The 16,770-nt window shown below is 41.2% G+C and overlaps 1 protein-coding gene across 24 annotated transcripts in view; it reads right to left on the bottom strand.

The window, feature by feature from the left end:
- Positions 1-16,770, bottom strand: part of TNNT3 (troponin T3, fast skeletal type) — a 31,051-nt gene that overhangs the window by 6,584 nt on the left and 7,697 nt on the right. For 3 of the 24 annotated variants that reach the window (XM_032690619.1, XM_032690629.1, XM_032690610.1), the window contains 9 exons: positions 15,114-15,131; positions 11,359-11,373; positions 8,730-8,741; positions 2,934-2,952; positions 2,075-2,120; positions 1,157-1,273; positions 740-817; positions 372-485; positions 59-168 (listed from right to left, as the gene is read on the bottom strand). In XM_032690619.1, coding sequence (XP_032546510.1) covers positions 59-168; positions 372-485; positions 740-817; positions 1,157-1,273; positions 2,075-2,120; positions 2,934-2,952; positions 8,730-8,741; positions 11,359-11,373; positions 15,114-15,131 — 529 coding nt within the window. Of the gene's footprint in view, positions 1-58; positions 169-371; positions 486-739; positions 818-1,156; positions 1,274-2,074; positions 2,121-2,933; positions 2,953-7,114; positions 7,136-7,520; positions 7,533-8,729; positions 8,742-11,358; positions 11,374-13,586; positions 13,602-15,113; positions 15,132-16,014; positions 16,027-16,770 lie in introns of all 24 variants that reach the window. The other 21 variants (XM_032690623.1, XM_032690631.1, XM_032690614.1 and 18 more) reach the window with 15 other exon arrangements.

The raw sequence follows: 16,770 nt of genomic DNA on the forward strand, positions 1-16,770 counted from the left end.
CTCCAGTAAGACCAAAGTTGTGTGGATTACATTCAGTAAGTTAGGATAAGCTTGTTACCTCAGCTTGTCTTCATTAAGGTGGTCAATGTTCAAGGGCTTGCGTCTTTCTGCCAGGATCTTCTTCTTTGTCTCTCTAGCTGTTTGCTTCTTTCCTCTCTTCTGATCAGCCTGTTTTCAGAATATTAATTAACATCAGACTGCAGAAATTAAACCTGAATGAAACCATTTCAGCGACAGAGCATGTAAGACAAGCTGCTGAGGATCCAAAAGAAGAAAAGTTGGGCTGTTTTCTCAATTCTAATAAAGCCTGTTCCCAGTCAACTCCATGATTTAATGTTTTTGTGTTTCTTCCATTGATACATGATTTTTACCTTAGCCAGATAACTGCTGTAATTTGCACCCATGGAGGACAGAGCCTTCTTCTTCTTCAGATCATCCTCAGCTTTTCTCTTGGCATCTTCTTCCTCTCTCCGTGCCTTTTCCTCCTGTGGAGTGCAACACATAGAGCAGATTACTCTGGGGGATACTCTCAACTTCCCCAGCAACCAGTGTCACTGCAGGGAATGTGATCAGAGAAGTATATTGATGAGAATTGGCAACTCCTCTTTCCTGCCCTTGTTTTAAGAGGGTGGTCACTTCATCTTTGGACTGAGACAGGCAGAGCCTGCAGTTTTTTCTGTCTTTAGAGATCTCCTCCAGTTTGATGTTGGGACAAGGAGAGAGAAGCAAAGACACTTACCGCAAGCCTTGCCTGACGCTCCTTCTCCTTCTCAGCCCGGATTCTCTGCTGCTCTGCTCTTTCAGCTCTGCGCTTCTCCTGCAAGAAGCAGTGGCAGAGGCATTGGATCATCACTGTGGCTTTGTCTGCCTCCACTATTACACACCACTGCCAAGAGCTTAGTTTCATAAAGAGTGAGCCACCTTCGCCCTTGCTAGAACATGCAGAAGGGTCTCATGTACAATTCCCAGATATAAAAAAGGAGGCTGAGAGGGGACTGATGTGGGAAAAGGCAATCAAATGGTGACTTGAGCAGTCACTTCTGTATGCAGCAGTGCAGCTTTCAGTCAAGGTCTGTCAGTGGACTAATGGATTGAGTTTCTCATCTACAGATGATCTCTCAATCTAGTACAGAGAAATGGCAGTTCAACGACTCACAATTCTCTCCTTGAGGGCAACAAGCTCTTCCTCTTCCTTTCTCCTGGCTTCAAAGTGGCTGTCAATCAAGGCCTGCAGTTCAATCAGATCTTTGTTCTGCCTTTTCTTTTGGATGTCCTAGAAGAGCAGGAAAATGCATTAAGCCTATACTGCTCCAGGAATATGCCCTGGACATTCCCTGCACCCTGCATATGCACAGAGAAACAAAAGCAGAAAGTGTCTGTAGATATCCATGGAAATCTATGGGATTATCTTAAAAGGCTGTTGGTGCAATCAGTGACTCATTCCAGGTGACAGTCAGAAGCCCAGAAGGGTAAAGAATCCAAATCTCCCGTTCCCCTATACCGTATTTTATCCTTGTTTTGCTTACATACCTATCTTTGCATATACTTAGCTTCCTCCTCTTTGCTTTGGAATATGAATCTTACTTAGAAAATATTCCTGCATTTTGGGCAAAGCAAATATTCTGTGGAGGTTTTCAACACCAGAACTTCTTCAATTTTCTATCAGCTTTCTAGGAAGGTATTTGGATCTCTCTTTTTTATTGTAATTTTAGCTAGTTTTTATCAGCAATAGCTAAAGGCCTGCAACTTTCAAACCATTTACAAGAACAGGACAGGGGATCTGAGATCTCCTAAAGCACTTGCTTTTTCCTTCTTATATTGGCTTCAACTATTCAAGGGGAAAAAAAAAAAAAAGAAATACATGATTTTAGCTGAGTCACATTATCAGTGAATGCACCCAGACAGCTTCAGGGAGCAGAGAGCAGCCTTTTACTGAAAACAAGTGGCAAAGCAACCATACTTTGGTCCTTGCCTTTATCCTCAGCAGTATCCAGTACAGAAGGAGTTATGTGGGTTTGCACACATGTATATGAATCAGGTACAGACAAACACCGCCAGTCTCAGGAATACTTACATCAAAATCTACTTTCTCACCCTCTGGTATTTTAGGAGCAGTTAGTCTGCAGAGAGTCGAACACAAAACAAAAAGAAAATAAAAGAAAAAGGAAGGATTTTCATCTTAAAGAACAGGTAGCTTTTTAAATAGCATGTCCTGACCTCACCAGACCTGCCCGCAGAAACAATGCTGATAAGGAGGAGTGTTGGTGGAGATACAGAGGGGTGAAACACCAATCAGTGGCAAACTACTCCAGGATAGTACTAAGGATCACTGTCCTTCCTGGAAGGCCATGCAGGTCAGGTGCTACCCCTAAAAACCCTTTACACTTCCAAAGCCTCTGGTCATTCCCTACCACATGGAAAGATGTTGGTCTGTGAGGCCGTCTGCACAGTGCTGCACACTCCGTTCTGGGCAGCAGGCAGAGTGGGAAGGGAGGGTGCTGGAGCCCAGAGCCAGAAGGTCTATAGGAACCTTTAGTTAAGCTTAACTCAGCCCAGCCCAACATTTGCCACCCTTCCTACTGTCGGCAGTCCTGGAGGGACAGGTAGTTTCCCAGCCGTGGCCTCTCAGAGAGGATTTACTCTTGAGCTGCCTGTATTTTGGGGTACTGTGAGAACACTGTATCTCGGACAGTTCACAAGCTGTCTGATTCTACAAGGAACTGGTCTTAAGATCCAGACCAGTAACTGCTGCTAAGGTATCCTCTAAAAGAATCAGACATCCTGGAAAGGCATGCAGGAACAGATGGATGTTGCATGAGGGAGAGTTGGATAAAGGCTTCAAGTGGCCATTTGCCTAATAGACAATCTAAGAGCTTCTGCTAGACCAGAAAAATGATCCCAGGGTTCTGAAACTCCCTGCCTCTTATACTTACTTTATTCTGGGCTTCTCCTCTGTATTTGGAAGGATGGAGCAAAACAGGAAGGGAAAAAGAGGGAGAAAGTTAAAACAACAGAGATCACGCCAGCTGCTAAAGTAAAAGGAGGGAAGGGAAATACGATCTTAGGGGAAACATCCCAGAGAAACTGGTTAAATCTCAAGCACTTCCAAAAGAAATACACACACTCACACACCCCTTTTGCTAGGAGTGAATCTGTTTTTACCCTTGAAACAGAATTTGGCAGAAAAGAGTCAAGAGACTGTATAAAAGTCCCAAACATAGCATCTGGAAAGCAATGGTTTTGTGTAAATGCAAAATTATTTTCCTCAAACCATCCTAACCAAAGCTCTAAGGAGGATAGCTGGGCTGGAGGATAGAAAAAAAATGTTGCCTTTTTCAATTAGCACTTTTTTAGCTAAAGGCAACCTGAATTCACAGTCATCTCAATGATAACTAGGCTTTACCAGTTTAGTTCAAATCCCTCACATGGAGGCCAGAACGGAAAAATCTTTATGACACACATTTTCTCCAGGTTCATTGGCTTCCAAGACAGCTTAAGCCACATGTCCCTTGGTGCCATGGGGAAGATGCTTATTCTTCTGCACTGTGTGGTGCTCCTCAAACCCAGCTTGGAAAGGCCATCCTCTCTTAGCAAGCATCCTCTCCTGCTGAGGTACATGCAAAATTCCCATGGGCATCAATGGGAATGATCTTTTCATCTCCAGGAGAGGCATAATGCCCTGATAGGCAGGCTAACCCATCACAGAGACTGTCACCTTGGGTCCTCTGGCTGTCAGAATTGTTTCCTTGCAACAAGTGACCTTTCCCTGGCTCTCAGAAATGTGCTGGTCTTATGAGTTACTTGCTTAATATTTGTGCTTGTGATCAACTCCCATCCCTGCTCTGCTTTTTAAACTTTAGTTATTAACTCCAGTGTAATGCCAGCAAGTTCAGCACTGTTATTCTCACAAACAGAAGTAAATTAAACCTATGTGTTTTTTCTGGCTCATTCTCTCAGAGACCCAGGTTGACTTTCATAACCACACACTATATTTGAACTTTCAGGGATGCTGATGGATTCTGCAGTACAAGACTCTCCCTGTGTTGGCTCAGTGGGAGGAACTGAGGAAAAAGAGCTCACAGCCTAGTGAATCTGGTTTTAAAAGAAAAACTAATCAGATTTGTAAAGTAAAAGTAAAAACAGCCTCCTCAGGAGTGGGTACATGAGGCCTGTTATCAATATCATACCACAGAAAGATATTACATTGTTTCAAATGCTTATTTGCATTTTGAGACTGATGGAGGAAATTTGGAATAGCAAATGGAACAGAGTAGAATAAAATAAAATGAAACATTGGCATGTCCTACACAGGGCCAGAAGTCAGACTCAGTGATCCTAGTGGATCCCTTTCAACTCAGCATATTCTACGATTCTACAATTGTAAGAGGAAAAAATAGCAAAAACCTTACACTGGAAAATATTTAGTGGAGGAAACCAGTTGTAAGATTGTTGGATAATAAAAATTTGAGAGAGTGGTTGGAAATGGATTATTGAGAGAATTAAAGGAAAATACATGAGAGATGCGTAAAAGAGATCAGAAACCAACCTTTCCTTTCTCTCACCCTTTCCCATATAAATTTCATTAATGACATTTTTGGGGGGGTAGACTTTTCTCATTTACTGCAAGAACTCCGCCTACCAAAACATATCTCAGTTGAGGCCTCTAGATGCCAGAGCGAAGCTAATAAAATAAACAGCATGTAATTCAAAAAGTATTTTAGGCCGCTCTACTATAATGGAAGTCACAAATTGCTCCTGAAGAAAAATACCATTAGCATGCTTCTGTATTTCTCCAGTTACATTTTTAATTGTTTTGCTTCTCAAATAGCCAGTGAGCTTCTTAACATGTTAGTTAAATTACCTGGAGAGAGGAAAAGTAATCATGATTAACCAGTCTATCAGGGATGTTATTTATACAGGATTCCCTTCCTTCTTGACATACACAGAGAATTTTCATCACCATTCCTGTTTAGCTTAAAGCTGCCAGTCAGTAACACTTCAAAGAGAGGGGGGAAAAAGCAGACAGGAAATGACTCGTTTTGTTTGTTGACCTTGGTTGCCAGGATCAACACCTGTCTGTCAAAAACTGTGAAACTGGTTTCAGCTCCCACCGAATCAGCACTTTAAGCTTCATTAAACCAACAAACAATTGTAAAAATAAAAAGAAAAATTAAGGTTAGTTGTTCTTGAAATAAGAATTCTAGTTAGAACACCTAAAGGTACCTCCAGAAAACCAGAAAAGGGGATGTTTTATTAAAAAGCAAACAGTAATAAATCTGTCCTTTGCAACGCGTGACCCAGCATTGATCCGTACTGTGTGCACCAAAAGCAGCCCAGGGATGGGATTTTTTTTAAATGCCCCTTCTTTCAAGAGTCAAGGAACTGGGCCAAAATTTGTTGACAAGCAGGAATTGCCACAGCAAATTCCTGTTCCTATGGTGGATTTTGACATTCTGGTCATTCTGACTATGAACCATGGGGCTGAGACAAAATCCCCACAAACAACCCTGCCAAAAGAAGGCAAGAGACACTGGAAATCCAAGTTCACTGCCCTGGTGATTAGAGAATCTCTGAGATTCTGGTTTCCAAAAGGCTAGCAGAGGGAGGGGACACACCACCATAAATACCACCCCGCTTTCTTCTTCCCAATCTATGAGATATTCACGCGTGCTCCCCTTCTCTGGGAATCCATCTGAACTGTCTTTACTTCACTCAGAAACCCCTAAACACCCTCCCTTAATTCCACTTCTCAGAAGCAGCATTTCTAACTCACACTGTGTCCTTGGGAAAAAAAGAAAATCAATATGCTATTAAAAATAAAAGGAAAGAATGAAAAAAAGAAGGATAAAGAGGGACTCAGGAAGGTCCTCAGGGTATTTCCCTAAATTAGAAAAAAGCCTGAAAAGCAAGCAAGAAAATTAAAACAAATGAAAAAAAAAATTTACAGAAGCAAAACAAAACAAAACAAGGTAGCACAGAAAATGCAGGGTGTTTTCAAGTGATGTTGGGATTGGCTTTCAAAGCAGGTGGCTGGGTGTTCTAGGGGCTGGGACAATCAGAACAGAACTGACTTCAAAGGCCCCTAAAACTCTGTGACAGTCTTTCTATACATTTAAACTGGCCGGGGGGGGGGGGGGGCTAAGTCATCTTGCCCACATACAAGAGCAAAACATTTAGATTTGGTCCTTTCACATGTGTACTCCACGCCCACTCAGCCAAGTATTACAACCAGACTATCTTAAGCCCATAGCCTGCCCCACCCGCCTGAATAAATTATTCCACATTTGATGTTTGGCACAATTTTAAATGTGTGGCTTGGGCGGAAGTTTAAATTTCTGTAGATTCAGACCTGGAGCCCACGATCTGCTCAGGCTGAGTGAGGATGGCATGTCTGTGCAGGGCCCAGCTCCATTTTCAAGTATGCCATATGATTTAAGAGATGCTTTCCTAATTTTTTGGGGATGAAGAAGTTTTGCTGATGAGAGCTATAACACAACAGGTTCCAGCTAAAAGACAACTCCAGAGCAAGCTTCTGGAGTTTGATTTTCATCATCTACTATCCTGAGGAGGATGTAGAGGCTTCTCAATACACTAGTTACCCCCCAAGGGTGATTGGATATGCACAGTGAGCAATTCTTTGCGGCAGAGATGTTTTGGCCCAGTTCCTGAGTTTAAAATCAAGTGAGGAACAAAAACAGACACAGAAAAGAATGTGAGATGTTAGGAAGATGACTTTGTTGTCCTAAGACAACACTAAGCTACCATTATTGTATTCGCCTTCTTCATCAGCTGTAGGTTGAAGGATAAAAGAAAAAGAGAAGAAGCACAGTAGTCAATTCACAACCAGCACTGTTCTGAGAGCAACTGTCCCCACTCCCTTCCTGCTATGCTGGGAACCTTAGACCCTCTGGAGACTGAACGAGAAGAAAAAAACACCTTTTTGGTGACCTGATTTGGCAAACATATGGCTCTTTTCTCCATGTTCATCCAAATCCATCCAGAAGGATCATTTCCCTCCCCTACTCTCTTTGCTCTTGAACGAGGTCAGTGTTTTTAACACTGTTTCCCCAGCACTGAAAGAGAAGAAGGTTGAGTCTGTAGGCACATCACATACCTTCCTCAGGAGCTTCCTCTGCTGTTGTCATGGTGCAAGCAGTGATGGAAAGACAGGAAATAGGAAAAAAAAAAAAAGAACAGATATTTAAAGATCTTGGAATCCCGAGAAAGAGACCAGGGAATGCATGAAGGGGGGAAAAAAAAAAGGAATTAGTGAATTAAGGGAGAGAGAAAAGGTATCTGGAGAGACTGTCAGGAGTTAAAGATGCTGTAATGTTAAAGTAGTAGTAAGCATGGAGGTTAAAGGAGAAGAGGGCTGCAAATAATCATTGTGGTTAATATTTGTTTCTCTTGTTTTGTTCTCTTCTACCAGCCCAGGACTCCTGTTCTCTCTCTCTCAGACACACACATACAAACTTTCGTGTTGCAACTAGGTGGAGTAAACCAGAAGTCGTGTCACATACCTGGCTCATGAACTTCAGGTGTGAAGTGTCATGGAACAAGTTGCGATGGAAAGCAAGAGAATGAGAACGAGAAACCTGTTATTTCACACACCAAAAGAGCTTTTGAGCCAAAGGGGAGGAGGGGCAGAGAGGAAAAGAGGAGCCAAGAACCAAGTTAAGAAGTAAACCTGAGGTAAAATAATGACATTTGAAATAACATATAAACAGAAGACACAAGTCAGGAAAAGTAAAAGAGGCAGATTTGTGATAATAGTGCAGTGCTTAAAAAACGCTTCTAAGCATAATATGACATAAAGCACAACCTGACAGCACAGTGTACCAAGGTTTACCTTGATTTGAAATATGCACATGAACATAGTCGTCACTTTCAAGGCGCTATTGGATTCACCTTTTACTACAGCAGTATTTCAGCCATTTGGAATAAATACAGTGTGGTTCAGAAACCTGCTGAAATGCCTGCCATAACTCATCATCAACGTTCAGATAACCTCCAAAGGAGCTCAGTTCCCTTCTAGATCTATGGCTCAGGCCATTTTCTTCCTTGAGGAAAACTTTGATGTCTATATAAATGTACTGCTGTTCTTCACATCCATTTGCAATGCAGAATTACAAATGGATTACTTCATAGGAAGAAAAGGTTCATTAAAAGTCTGTGCAGGCCTACATGTCATTCTTCCGGGATTTGACAAAACAAGAATAGATCAGCAACGTGAATTTGCAGGGCAGATTTTGCTTTTCAGTCATACACACAAACCACTGAATATTTTGCAAAGCAGGCATAAAAATAACACAAAATCTCAGAGTGTTTATATTCTCTGTGTACAGTCAATGGGCCAAATTCTGCCCCAAGATTTGAAATAAATCCTTCCCTATAGGAAGAAACATTCATTCTCATATCACAGTGCAGAATCTAACCCATGCCACAAGGACAATTTTTGCTGAGCTACTCTTTCACAAGCATACATGTGTTCGCCCAGATTTTAGTAAAATTTTCATGCAATGGGTAAGTTTCCTCCTCCTTACTGCTGATTACGCTTCACTGAGAAAAAATATTAAACTAAAACAGAACCACCCCAAAGGCATGCAAGTTACAATCGATCATTAACTAAGAGGTTGTTATCCCCTGTCACCTTGTATTCACACCACCATCATTCACACACACCATCCCAGCAGACAGACACCGGGGAGTTTAGAAGTTAAATCACATACCTGGAGGGGGGGCTTCATTTAGTAGGAAGTGTCAGGGGAAAAACACAGGAAAGGAAGATAAAAGAATTAGAAATAAGTTATTCAGGAGGGGATCACCTCAAACTTTGGTAAGACTAGGCTCAAGAAATATCATTTGCAGACCAGGTTATAGGGATAGACTGTTAATAAGAGTGGAAAAGGAGAGTAATTACAGTGGGATATGAAGTAGACAGGGAGGAGATGCCATAGAAATAAAAGATAAAGGGAATTTGAATGTTGATGAATTGCAACAGTTTAAATCATGCAAATATATAAACCATGGGCAAGTATAGTAACACTGGTGACCCTTAAAGTTGAAAGAAAACATACCCAAGAAGAGAGTTTTACAAGCATGTAGCGTTACCTAGATTTCAGCTATGTACATGCCCTTTTAACTATCAGTGCTAGCATGAGGATGTGAGAACTACTGCAAGGAGGTGCTGCTTTGGATGTATCTCTATGCCTGCATCTGAAGCTCCACCATCTAAGAATCCCTGCTGGCAGATTCAGGGCTTCGTTCTGCAGAACTGGAAATATTTGTGTCTACACAGAGCTGATGTCTGCTGCAAGGGACTAGAAACTGCTCGAGCTGGCGTGCCAGGATCCTGCTGCAATCCACTCCCTGTGAGTGGAAGCAGCTCATGTTTCTGCAGCTCAGCTCTCTGCCCTCTGTCCCGGCTGTGGTGTAGTCACAGCCCCAAGAGTTTCCAGGGGCACTGAAAAGTTTCTTCTAAGCTTCTTAGAAGGTGACTTTTCAGTTACAAACAATATATATACTTTCTTATAGGGAAAATAAATTTTAGGGAATCTTAAGAATGGATTGATTCTTCATGATTCTGGTTTTCTTCAACATCTTCAAATTCCTATGTACAGGAATGCTTCAGATTAATACATAGGAATTTAGATGTCACAGACATGCGCTTGGTTACATGGAAAGAGTCAACAAGGAAGAATAAAGGAATTAGAGCAAGAACCCCACAACAGCAACAACGCTGACCTTGTGCAGGCCAAAGCTGTGATTTAGATGATGTGGTAGGTAAAGACAGCATAAATAACAGAGAAACTAACGCAGTTCATGCAGTTATATGAAAATCTAGGATTGTCTCCTTCTGACATAAAAGTTTTCTGTTAAGTTTGTTATATTTACATTGTCTTTATAAACTTTTGTTTTTGTCGTGCTTTATGTTATAGAGGGAAACGAAGACTTAGGGAGGGTGTACGTATGGCTTTATTGTTTATTAGATTATGTTAATACCTTCGGTTTTTCACAAATTTCAAGCTCATACGCGTGTCAAAGCTAGAGACCAACACCTGAGCAATGAGTAGCAGTTCGATAACTGTCAGGGAGAATAGGTACAGAGCCAGGCAAAGCAGCAGGGACGGAAGCAATGACCCTTAACTTGTGCAAATCAAAGCCAGCAAAATCTTAGGTGCAGATTAACAGACAAGAGTGAATATGGTTAAAAGAAGAAGAGAAAGATGCGAAACAAGAAGTGACAAGAACAGGAGAGATGTGAGAAGCAGTGCACAGATGAATGTTGAAGTATTAAGTCATGTAAAAATCAATCAGATAGCTTTCACCAACCCTGGCAAAAGCATTGATCTGGTCTGAACTAAGAGGCTGGTCTCCCTCTGTGGACAGCAGAGTGAAATAGCTGGGGTGAGTGGCTGCTGAGATGTGACTGCTTTAATAATGCTACTCCAAATGGCACAGAATAATTTTCATGGGCAGTTTAGAGGATGCTGCAAGTTCAGTTTCTGTTTTTCCAGGTAACAAACATTAAAACATTCCCATAAGCACTGTGAGATGACTCTGAGTCCGGTCAGTGGCTATTATTGCAACTTACACATTGAGATGTTTGTCTTCAAAAAATGTTATTACATTTTTCATGCAGCAGTTAGCTTTATCCTCATTATTATGCATCACAGAGTGGGGGAAATTATGACTGGTGGAAGGTGTAAGGAAGCTGCAAGTTTCAGTTTATCATTAATATTTGATTTTTATGTTTACTTCCACCATCTTTGAATTCCTGAGTATAATATTAGAGTTACTGCTATCATTTTCCAACAGAAATCATAGCTCAATTAAATTTCAATATGTCAGAACTCACATAGATTTAGATAAGATTTTGGTTAAAAAAAATAGAAACTGTTTCACAACTATAAAAGGTTGCAGAGATATTAACATCTCTGGAACAAAACTTTTTCACTTTTTGCCTGGTGGCAATCTCTCATTCCGGATTTGTTCTTGCATTACACTATATATACCCCACATTATCCATAAAGGCAATGCTTCAGAAGCTTCTAAAATAGAACTTTCATTTCAAAATTTGGAAATCTTCCACAGAGGAAAGAGGAAAAAAAAAGTTGGAACATAATGTTTTAACTAAATAAAAAACATATTTTTCAATAGCTGTCAAATAAGGCGTTCCTCCTTTTTTCTTGTCTTTCTCTTTTTTTTTTTTTTTTTCCTTTTTGGTTGGTTGTTTGAAAAGTTTCCATTTTGTCCCAATTCAGCACATGACCCAATTGTGAAATTGCCAAGCAGAATTGAATTTCCAGAACACAATAACCCTTCAGATTGACGCAGAGGAATTCAGAAGTCACATACCTGGTTCATGGACTTCTTTAAAAGGGAAGTAGCAGGGAAGGAGATGCAAAAAAAGATAAGATAATTAGAGCAAGAAACAGAGGATTATTAAAAAACCTTAGACTTTTCTTAGCCAGGGTGGAGGGGTTAAAGGGATAAAAATCATTAATAAGATTCAGTGAGAAATAGAGGGCACATATGGATGGCAATTAGAAAATCGTGGAGGAAGGAAAGGGTTGTTGGGATATTAAAGATGCAGATGACTAATACATATATATTCATAGTGTTATAAATTAAGTGCCATTGGTAGCCTTTGGTTGGCAAAACATTATTGTATTTAGAGCAAGTCCATTACCCATGGGTCTGAATGTGCAAGAAGGGTATAAACAACCCGCTCTTATTCATGTGCATAGAAATCCCAGCCACTGCAGAAATCAATGGGCTCCCAGGAGCTGGCATTGATTTCCCTAGTGCCCAGGATTTCACCACTGGTGTGCAGGACTGCACACCTATGTGGGAAGGTAAGTATGAGTATGCTACTGCTCTCCAACCTGCAGGATAAAGCATTTGATGAAAGTCTAGCTGGGCAAGCGGAGAGAGGCAGGCAGAAGGGCAGTTGGAAGGTAAATGGGTTTGGGCTGCCAGGTTGGTGCTTTAATAAGCATGACCTTGTATTTTGCTAATCACACATATTGTCTTACCAGAACTGAACTTTAAAATTCAGCTTATAAAATCAAGTAAAAATGCAACCCTGCCACCCCCATTTTTGCATAATGCACATTAACCCAGAAACATACCAACAGTTATGGAAAAAGCAAACACTACACCTTTTCTCAAGTATGCTGCAACCAAAATGATGCCACTCGGTGCCATCCTTAGCCCAAAAGAAAGCTAGGTGTGACACAGTGCCACTTGTTGCTTATGAATTCAGGTGCAAGTCCCATCAGCATACATCGCTGCAAAGGGGAGTTCTGTCTCTACGCAGTGGCGAGAGGACAGGAGGAAGAGGTGCACCCAACTGAGGGGCACAGCATTGCCACAGGACACAGCTGTCCCACCTCTAACCCCAGTGTATGGCACAAAGGAAATGTGTTTGGAAACACTCTCCTCGTACCAACTGGTGTCCATACCAATAGCCTGGTTAGAGACATCAGGTGCTGGGGAATACATAAGCAATGCCCAGCCGGTGCTTCAGACATTGTTTCCAAACAGCAGTTAGTGCTTATTACTCATCACGCTGCTTATCCTACAAGAGCAAAGCAGCAGAGGGTATTTTTGCATCGTCTCATCTTCAACCACCTCCAGAATTCCTGCACGAGTTACCGCTCCAGACAGAAACAGAGGAATTCACAAGTCATGGCACATACCCTCCTCATGAGCTTTAGCGTGTGGGAAGAGTCACAGAGCAAAATGCAAAGGAACACGAGAGCGTTAGAAACATCAGAACAACTCTTCACTTGTGCAAAATGGAGGGGGAGGGAAAGACCGAGAACACGTGGCAAGGAAATAAAATGAATACGGATATGAGAAGCAGTACTGGAAGTGAGGGTACAAATGATCTGAGATATTAAAAACATAAAGCTGATTTAAGCGGCCGTATCAGATGACATTTGTCTTATGCGCCCATTCCAGCAGTCCTGCATCAAGCCCGGAGCAGCATGCTGTTTCACAACCCTGACACTTGGATTTATAACCTGAGGCCAGCAGGTTTTTGGGGGCTGTAAGTACTACCATGAGACAGCGGTCTAGAAACTCCATTATATGAACAAGAAAACCATCTTTAATCATTTGCAAAGCTAAAACATCAAATTTATCACCATTTGCTTTATACCACAGGGTTTAAGATGAGAAAAATATGTGGAAAGGCTACTGTAAGAATGTCAGCCAATCATGAGCACATCTGCACATCGTCTGGAGGCCAGACCCACCCCGAATGGTCCAAAATAAGTCTCCCAGGGAGACCCAACCAAACTCAGAGTGAAGGCTTTTCAACATTCATCCTTTTAAGAGGTTTACATTTCCCAGAAGTTTTCAGGCTTTTTTTTCGTGCAACAATGACCACATAGCATCAGCAGTCAATGTCAAGACAGAACATGAAGGAAGACAGTACAAAAAACAAAATGGTAGCAAGTTTTAGTCTATATTAATATGCCTATTTTTAACTCCTGTTTTCTTTTACCATCTTAGTGCTTACTGGCTAAACCAGAGCTTACTCTGAAAGACGGCAATTCAGGAGTCATGTCACATACCTTCCTCATGAGCTTCTTTAGGTGGGAAGAGCCACAGGACAGGATGGAAAGGAACATTTGGAGAAATACAGTGTTACATAAGCTGACATTACACAGGCTGAAAACTCTGCTCAGAGGGAAAAGTTTTACCCTAGTAAGGGATGTGCTAATGGCCAGGAGGAGAATTTGCAGCATGTGTGGTTGGGAAACAACTTCACCTTCATGAGAAGGAAAGAGGCAAAGACATATCAGAGAGGGGAAATCTCACGGTAAGCTCAAATAATACATGCTGAAATTTCTCTCTAGTTCCAGTTTTGGAGGAACAATTCCTGCCATTGCCCAGATTGGCTTTATGGTGAGCTCTGCACAGGTCAGGAGGGGCAGAGAGGCCAGGTTACCCCTTGGACTGAGACTATTCCTGTGTGTGAGCCTCTGCGAGAACCTGTCACAGAGGTGAGGTGGAAATCAAAGACAAAGGGAAGCAATAAGGCAAAGTAACTGGGTCCTGCTCCTCTTGCACCACCCTTGAATCCCCACCACCACCACCAAGGAGATGGTGGGGAGCAGTTTGGAAGGCAATGGCACGTACCTGCCGGAGCAGCTTCATCAGGTGCGACATGGCAGGAAGCAAAAGCAATGAGATGGAAAACAAGAACAGTTAGACTAAAGAATGTGTGAATGTAAGAGGGTCTAAAAAAACCCACAGAGGATATGAAATAGAGAAACAGAGGATGATGAAATGGAGACAGGTGACCAAAGCACACATAGATACAAGAAATGTAAAGCCTTCTGAACTTGGATGCTGTAAAAACTCTGCAAACTGCTCAGAGTGGGTCTCTTGGGGCACTATAAACAGGTTTACCCCTGTTTAAAATATGCCCAAAGCATGAAGCTTTGCAAATGCAGAACCGACACGCCCTTTGGCTCCTTGTACCTGGAGCACCACATCCCAAATCCCTCGAGGGCAAAGGGTGGGTTTCTGTTCCAGCCCCTCTTCTGCCCTGTCTGTCCCACCTTGCTAATGTTGTTTGCAATGTGAGGAGCCAGCTGGGGTTACTTGCCAGCATCTACGTACATATAATTATGCAGTATTGTTTATATTATATATAATATTATATATTATAGTTTATAAACTTATAATATATACAATATACTATATATAATATGACATATTATAGAATATGTGCTATGTACCGTAGGGCTACACACATATTTTCCAAAGATGGATTTTGACTTCAAAATCCATCTGATCATGATCTGCCAGGCTACTTAGGAGAAACCAGTTGACACTCGATAGAAACCTTTCTAGACAGACCTCAGTTATTCCATGGCACGTGTTACAAACACCCAGGGCTAAAAATCAGCCTTGGAGACTGCTGGTGGTTTAGGTGAAAGGATGATATCCACATTTCCCCTGCCTGCAGGTAGTTTGTCACAGCATCTTTCTCTTGTCTCTTGCTTTCTTTTACCACCTTGCAAAATCGAGGTGCACACCAGCACCAAACCCTGCTGCAGGAACGAGCAGGGCTGAGGTGCTGCTTCACATACCTTCTTCCTGAGCCTCTTCTGTGGGTGGGAAACGTCACACAGCAAAGGAAATGGGAGGAGAAAATTAAAACAAGGAATACGTAATTGGAACATTCTTGAGGTTTGCCAAGCTCCCAGGCCATCATGGGCAAGAATACACAATGATGGAATTACAGGGTGAGAGAGAATTAAAAATAACATTTTTATGGGGCCATTATGGGGTTATAAATGTTACTGAAATATGGGAATATGACCACAAGTGAAAACCACATAAAAAGGCATCCAATATTTTATTCTTTATTAGAGCTGGCTAAAATTTCCTAAAACTGGCTTTTGGTAATTTTTTAATCAAAAATAAAACTGCTGTATTTCTTTTGCTTTACATATTTTTCTCAGTTGGCGAAAAAATTTAGCCAACATTAATCAATTTTTGAAATTTAAAACAAATTCATTCCCGAATTTTAACAGATGAATATAAACTTTGCAGGTGTCCCCCTCCCTTTAAAAAATTTAAGCTTTTGGAGAGAAAGGAGAGGACTTGACACTGCTGTGCCAAAAAAAAGTCAAGCAGTTCAGTAAAAAAGGTAGAAGAAAACAAATATATATATTTTTTCCACATACATATATGCATATATATACACATATATATGTATATAAAAATATATGTGTGTGTAGATTATATACATTTTTATACATACATACACATATATATATATAATGGTTTGGTTTGTTTTTTTAAACAAAAAAAAAGGCCACATTTCCTACCAGCTCAATAAATGACATCAATGTCCATCATTGCATTGATGTCTATGGCTCAAGACCAAGTCTCAGCCACTGAGTGTGAACCATTTGCTCTGGATTTCTGCACACAAATTCTTCCTCCACATTGAGAGAGAAAGAAATCAAAAGCCATGTCACATACCTTCTTCCTGAGCTTCAGGTGGCAAGTGTCATGGAACAAGAAGCAACAGCAAGCAGCAAAATGAAAACAGAAAACTGTTAGAAACTAGTATTGGGGTGAGCTAAGGCCTGGAGAAAAAAAAAGGTGGTTAGAAAGTGATGGAGAAAAGTTATATGGAAATGAAATGGATGACTTTGGAAGAGAAAACAAAGGTCAAGCAAAAGTAAGGAGCATAGAGAAGATACACCTCAGAGGAGATAGTCATGCAGATTAAAAAAAAAACAACTTGGAAGTCACCTGCCTATTAATTTCACATCAGTCATGAAATTCTTGAAACCAAAAAGTAGACAGTTAGGGAAGAAAGTAAAAAAGCAAGAAATGCTTTTCCTTTAAGGAAGGCTTGTCTGTAGGAACAACACCCTTTGCTTGCTCTTTTGACATTTGACAAGACGAAGGATGGAGCATGACTAACACCTTCACCTTCCCGGCTCTGGCTCTGCCACTCCATGCAGAACTAGAGAGACATTCAGAACTAGAGAGACATTACGATGACTGAAGCTCTACAATCCATATTTTCTTTCTTTTTTTTTTTTTTTTTTTGAGCCCTCAATCCCTTTAGAAGCAATGCCAGGAATGTCAGTACCTTATGGCAGGAACTACTCTTTAACATGGTCACTGTTCCCACCACCACTGATGGGAATTTGTCAATTGCAGCAACTTGGAGGAATCCAGGACAAAAACAACCAACCAACCAAAACAAACAAAACCACTAAAACC

The sequence above is a fragment of the Chiroxiphia lanceolata genome, chromosome 6 (assembly GCF_009829145.1).
Source record: "Chiroxiphia lanceolata isolate bChiLan1 chromosome 6, bChiLan1.pri, whole genome shotgun sequence".
NCBI lineage: Eukaryota > Metazoa > Chordata > Aves > Passeriformes > Pipridae > Chiroxiphia > Chiroxiphia lanceolata.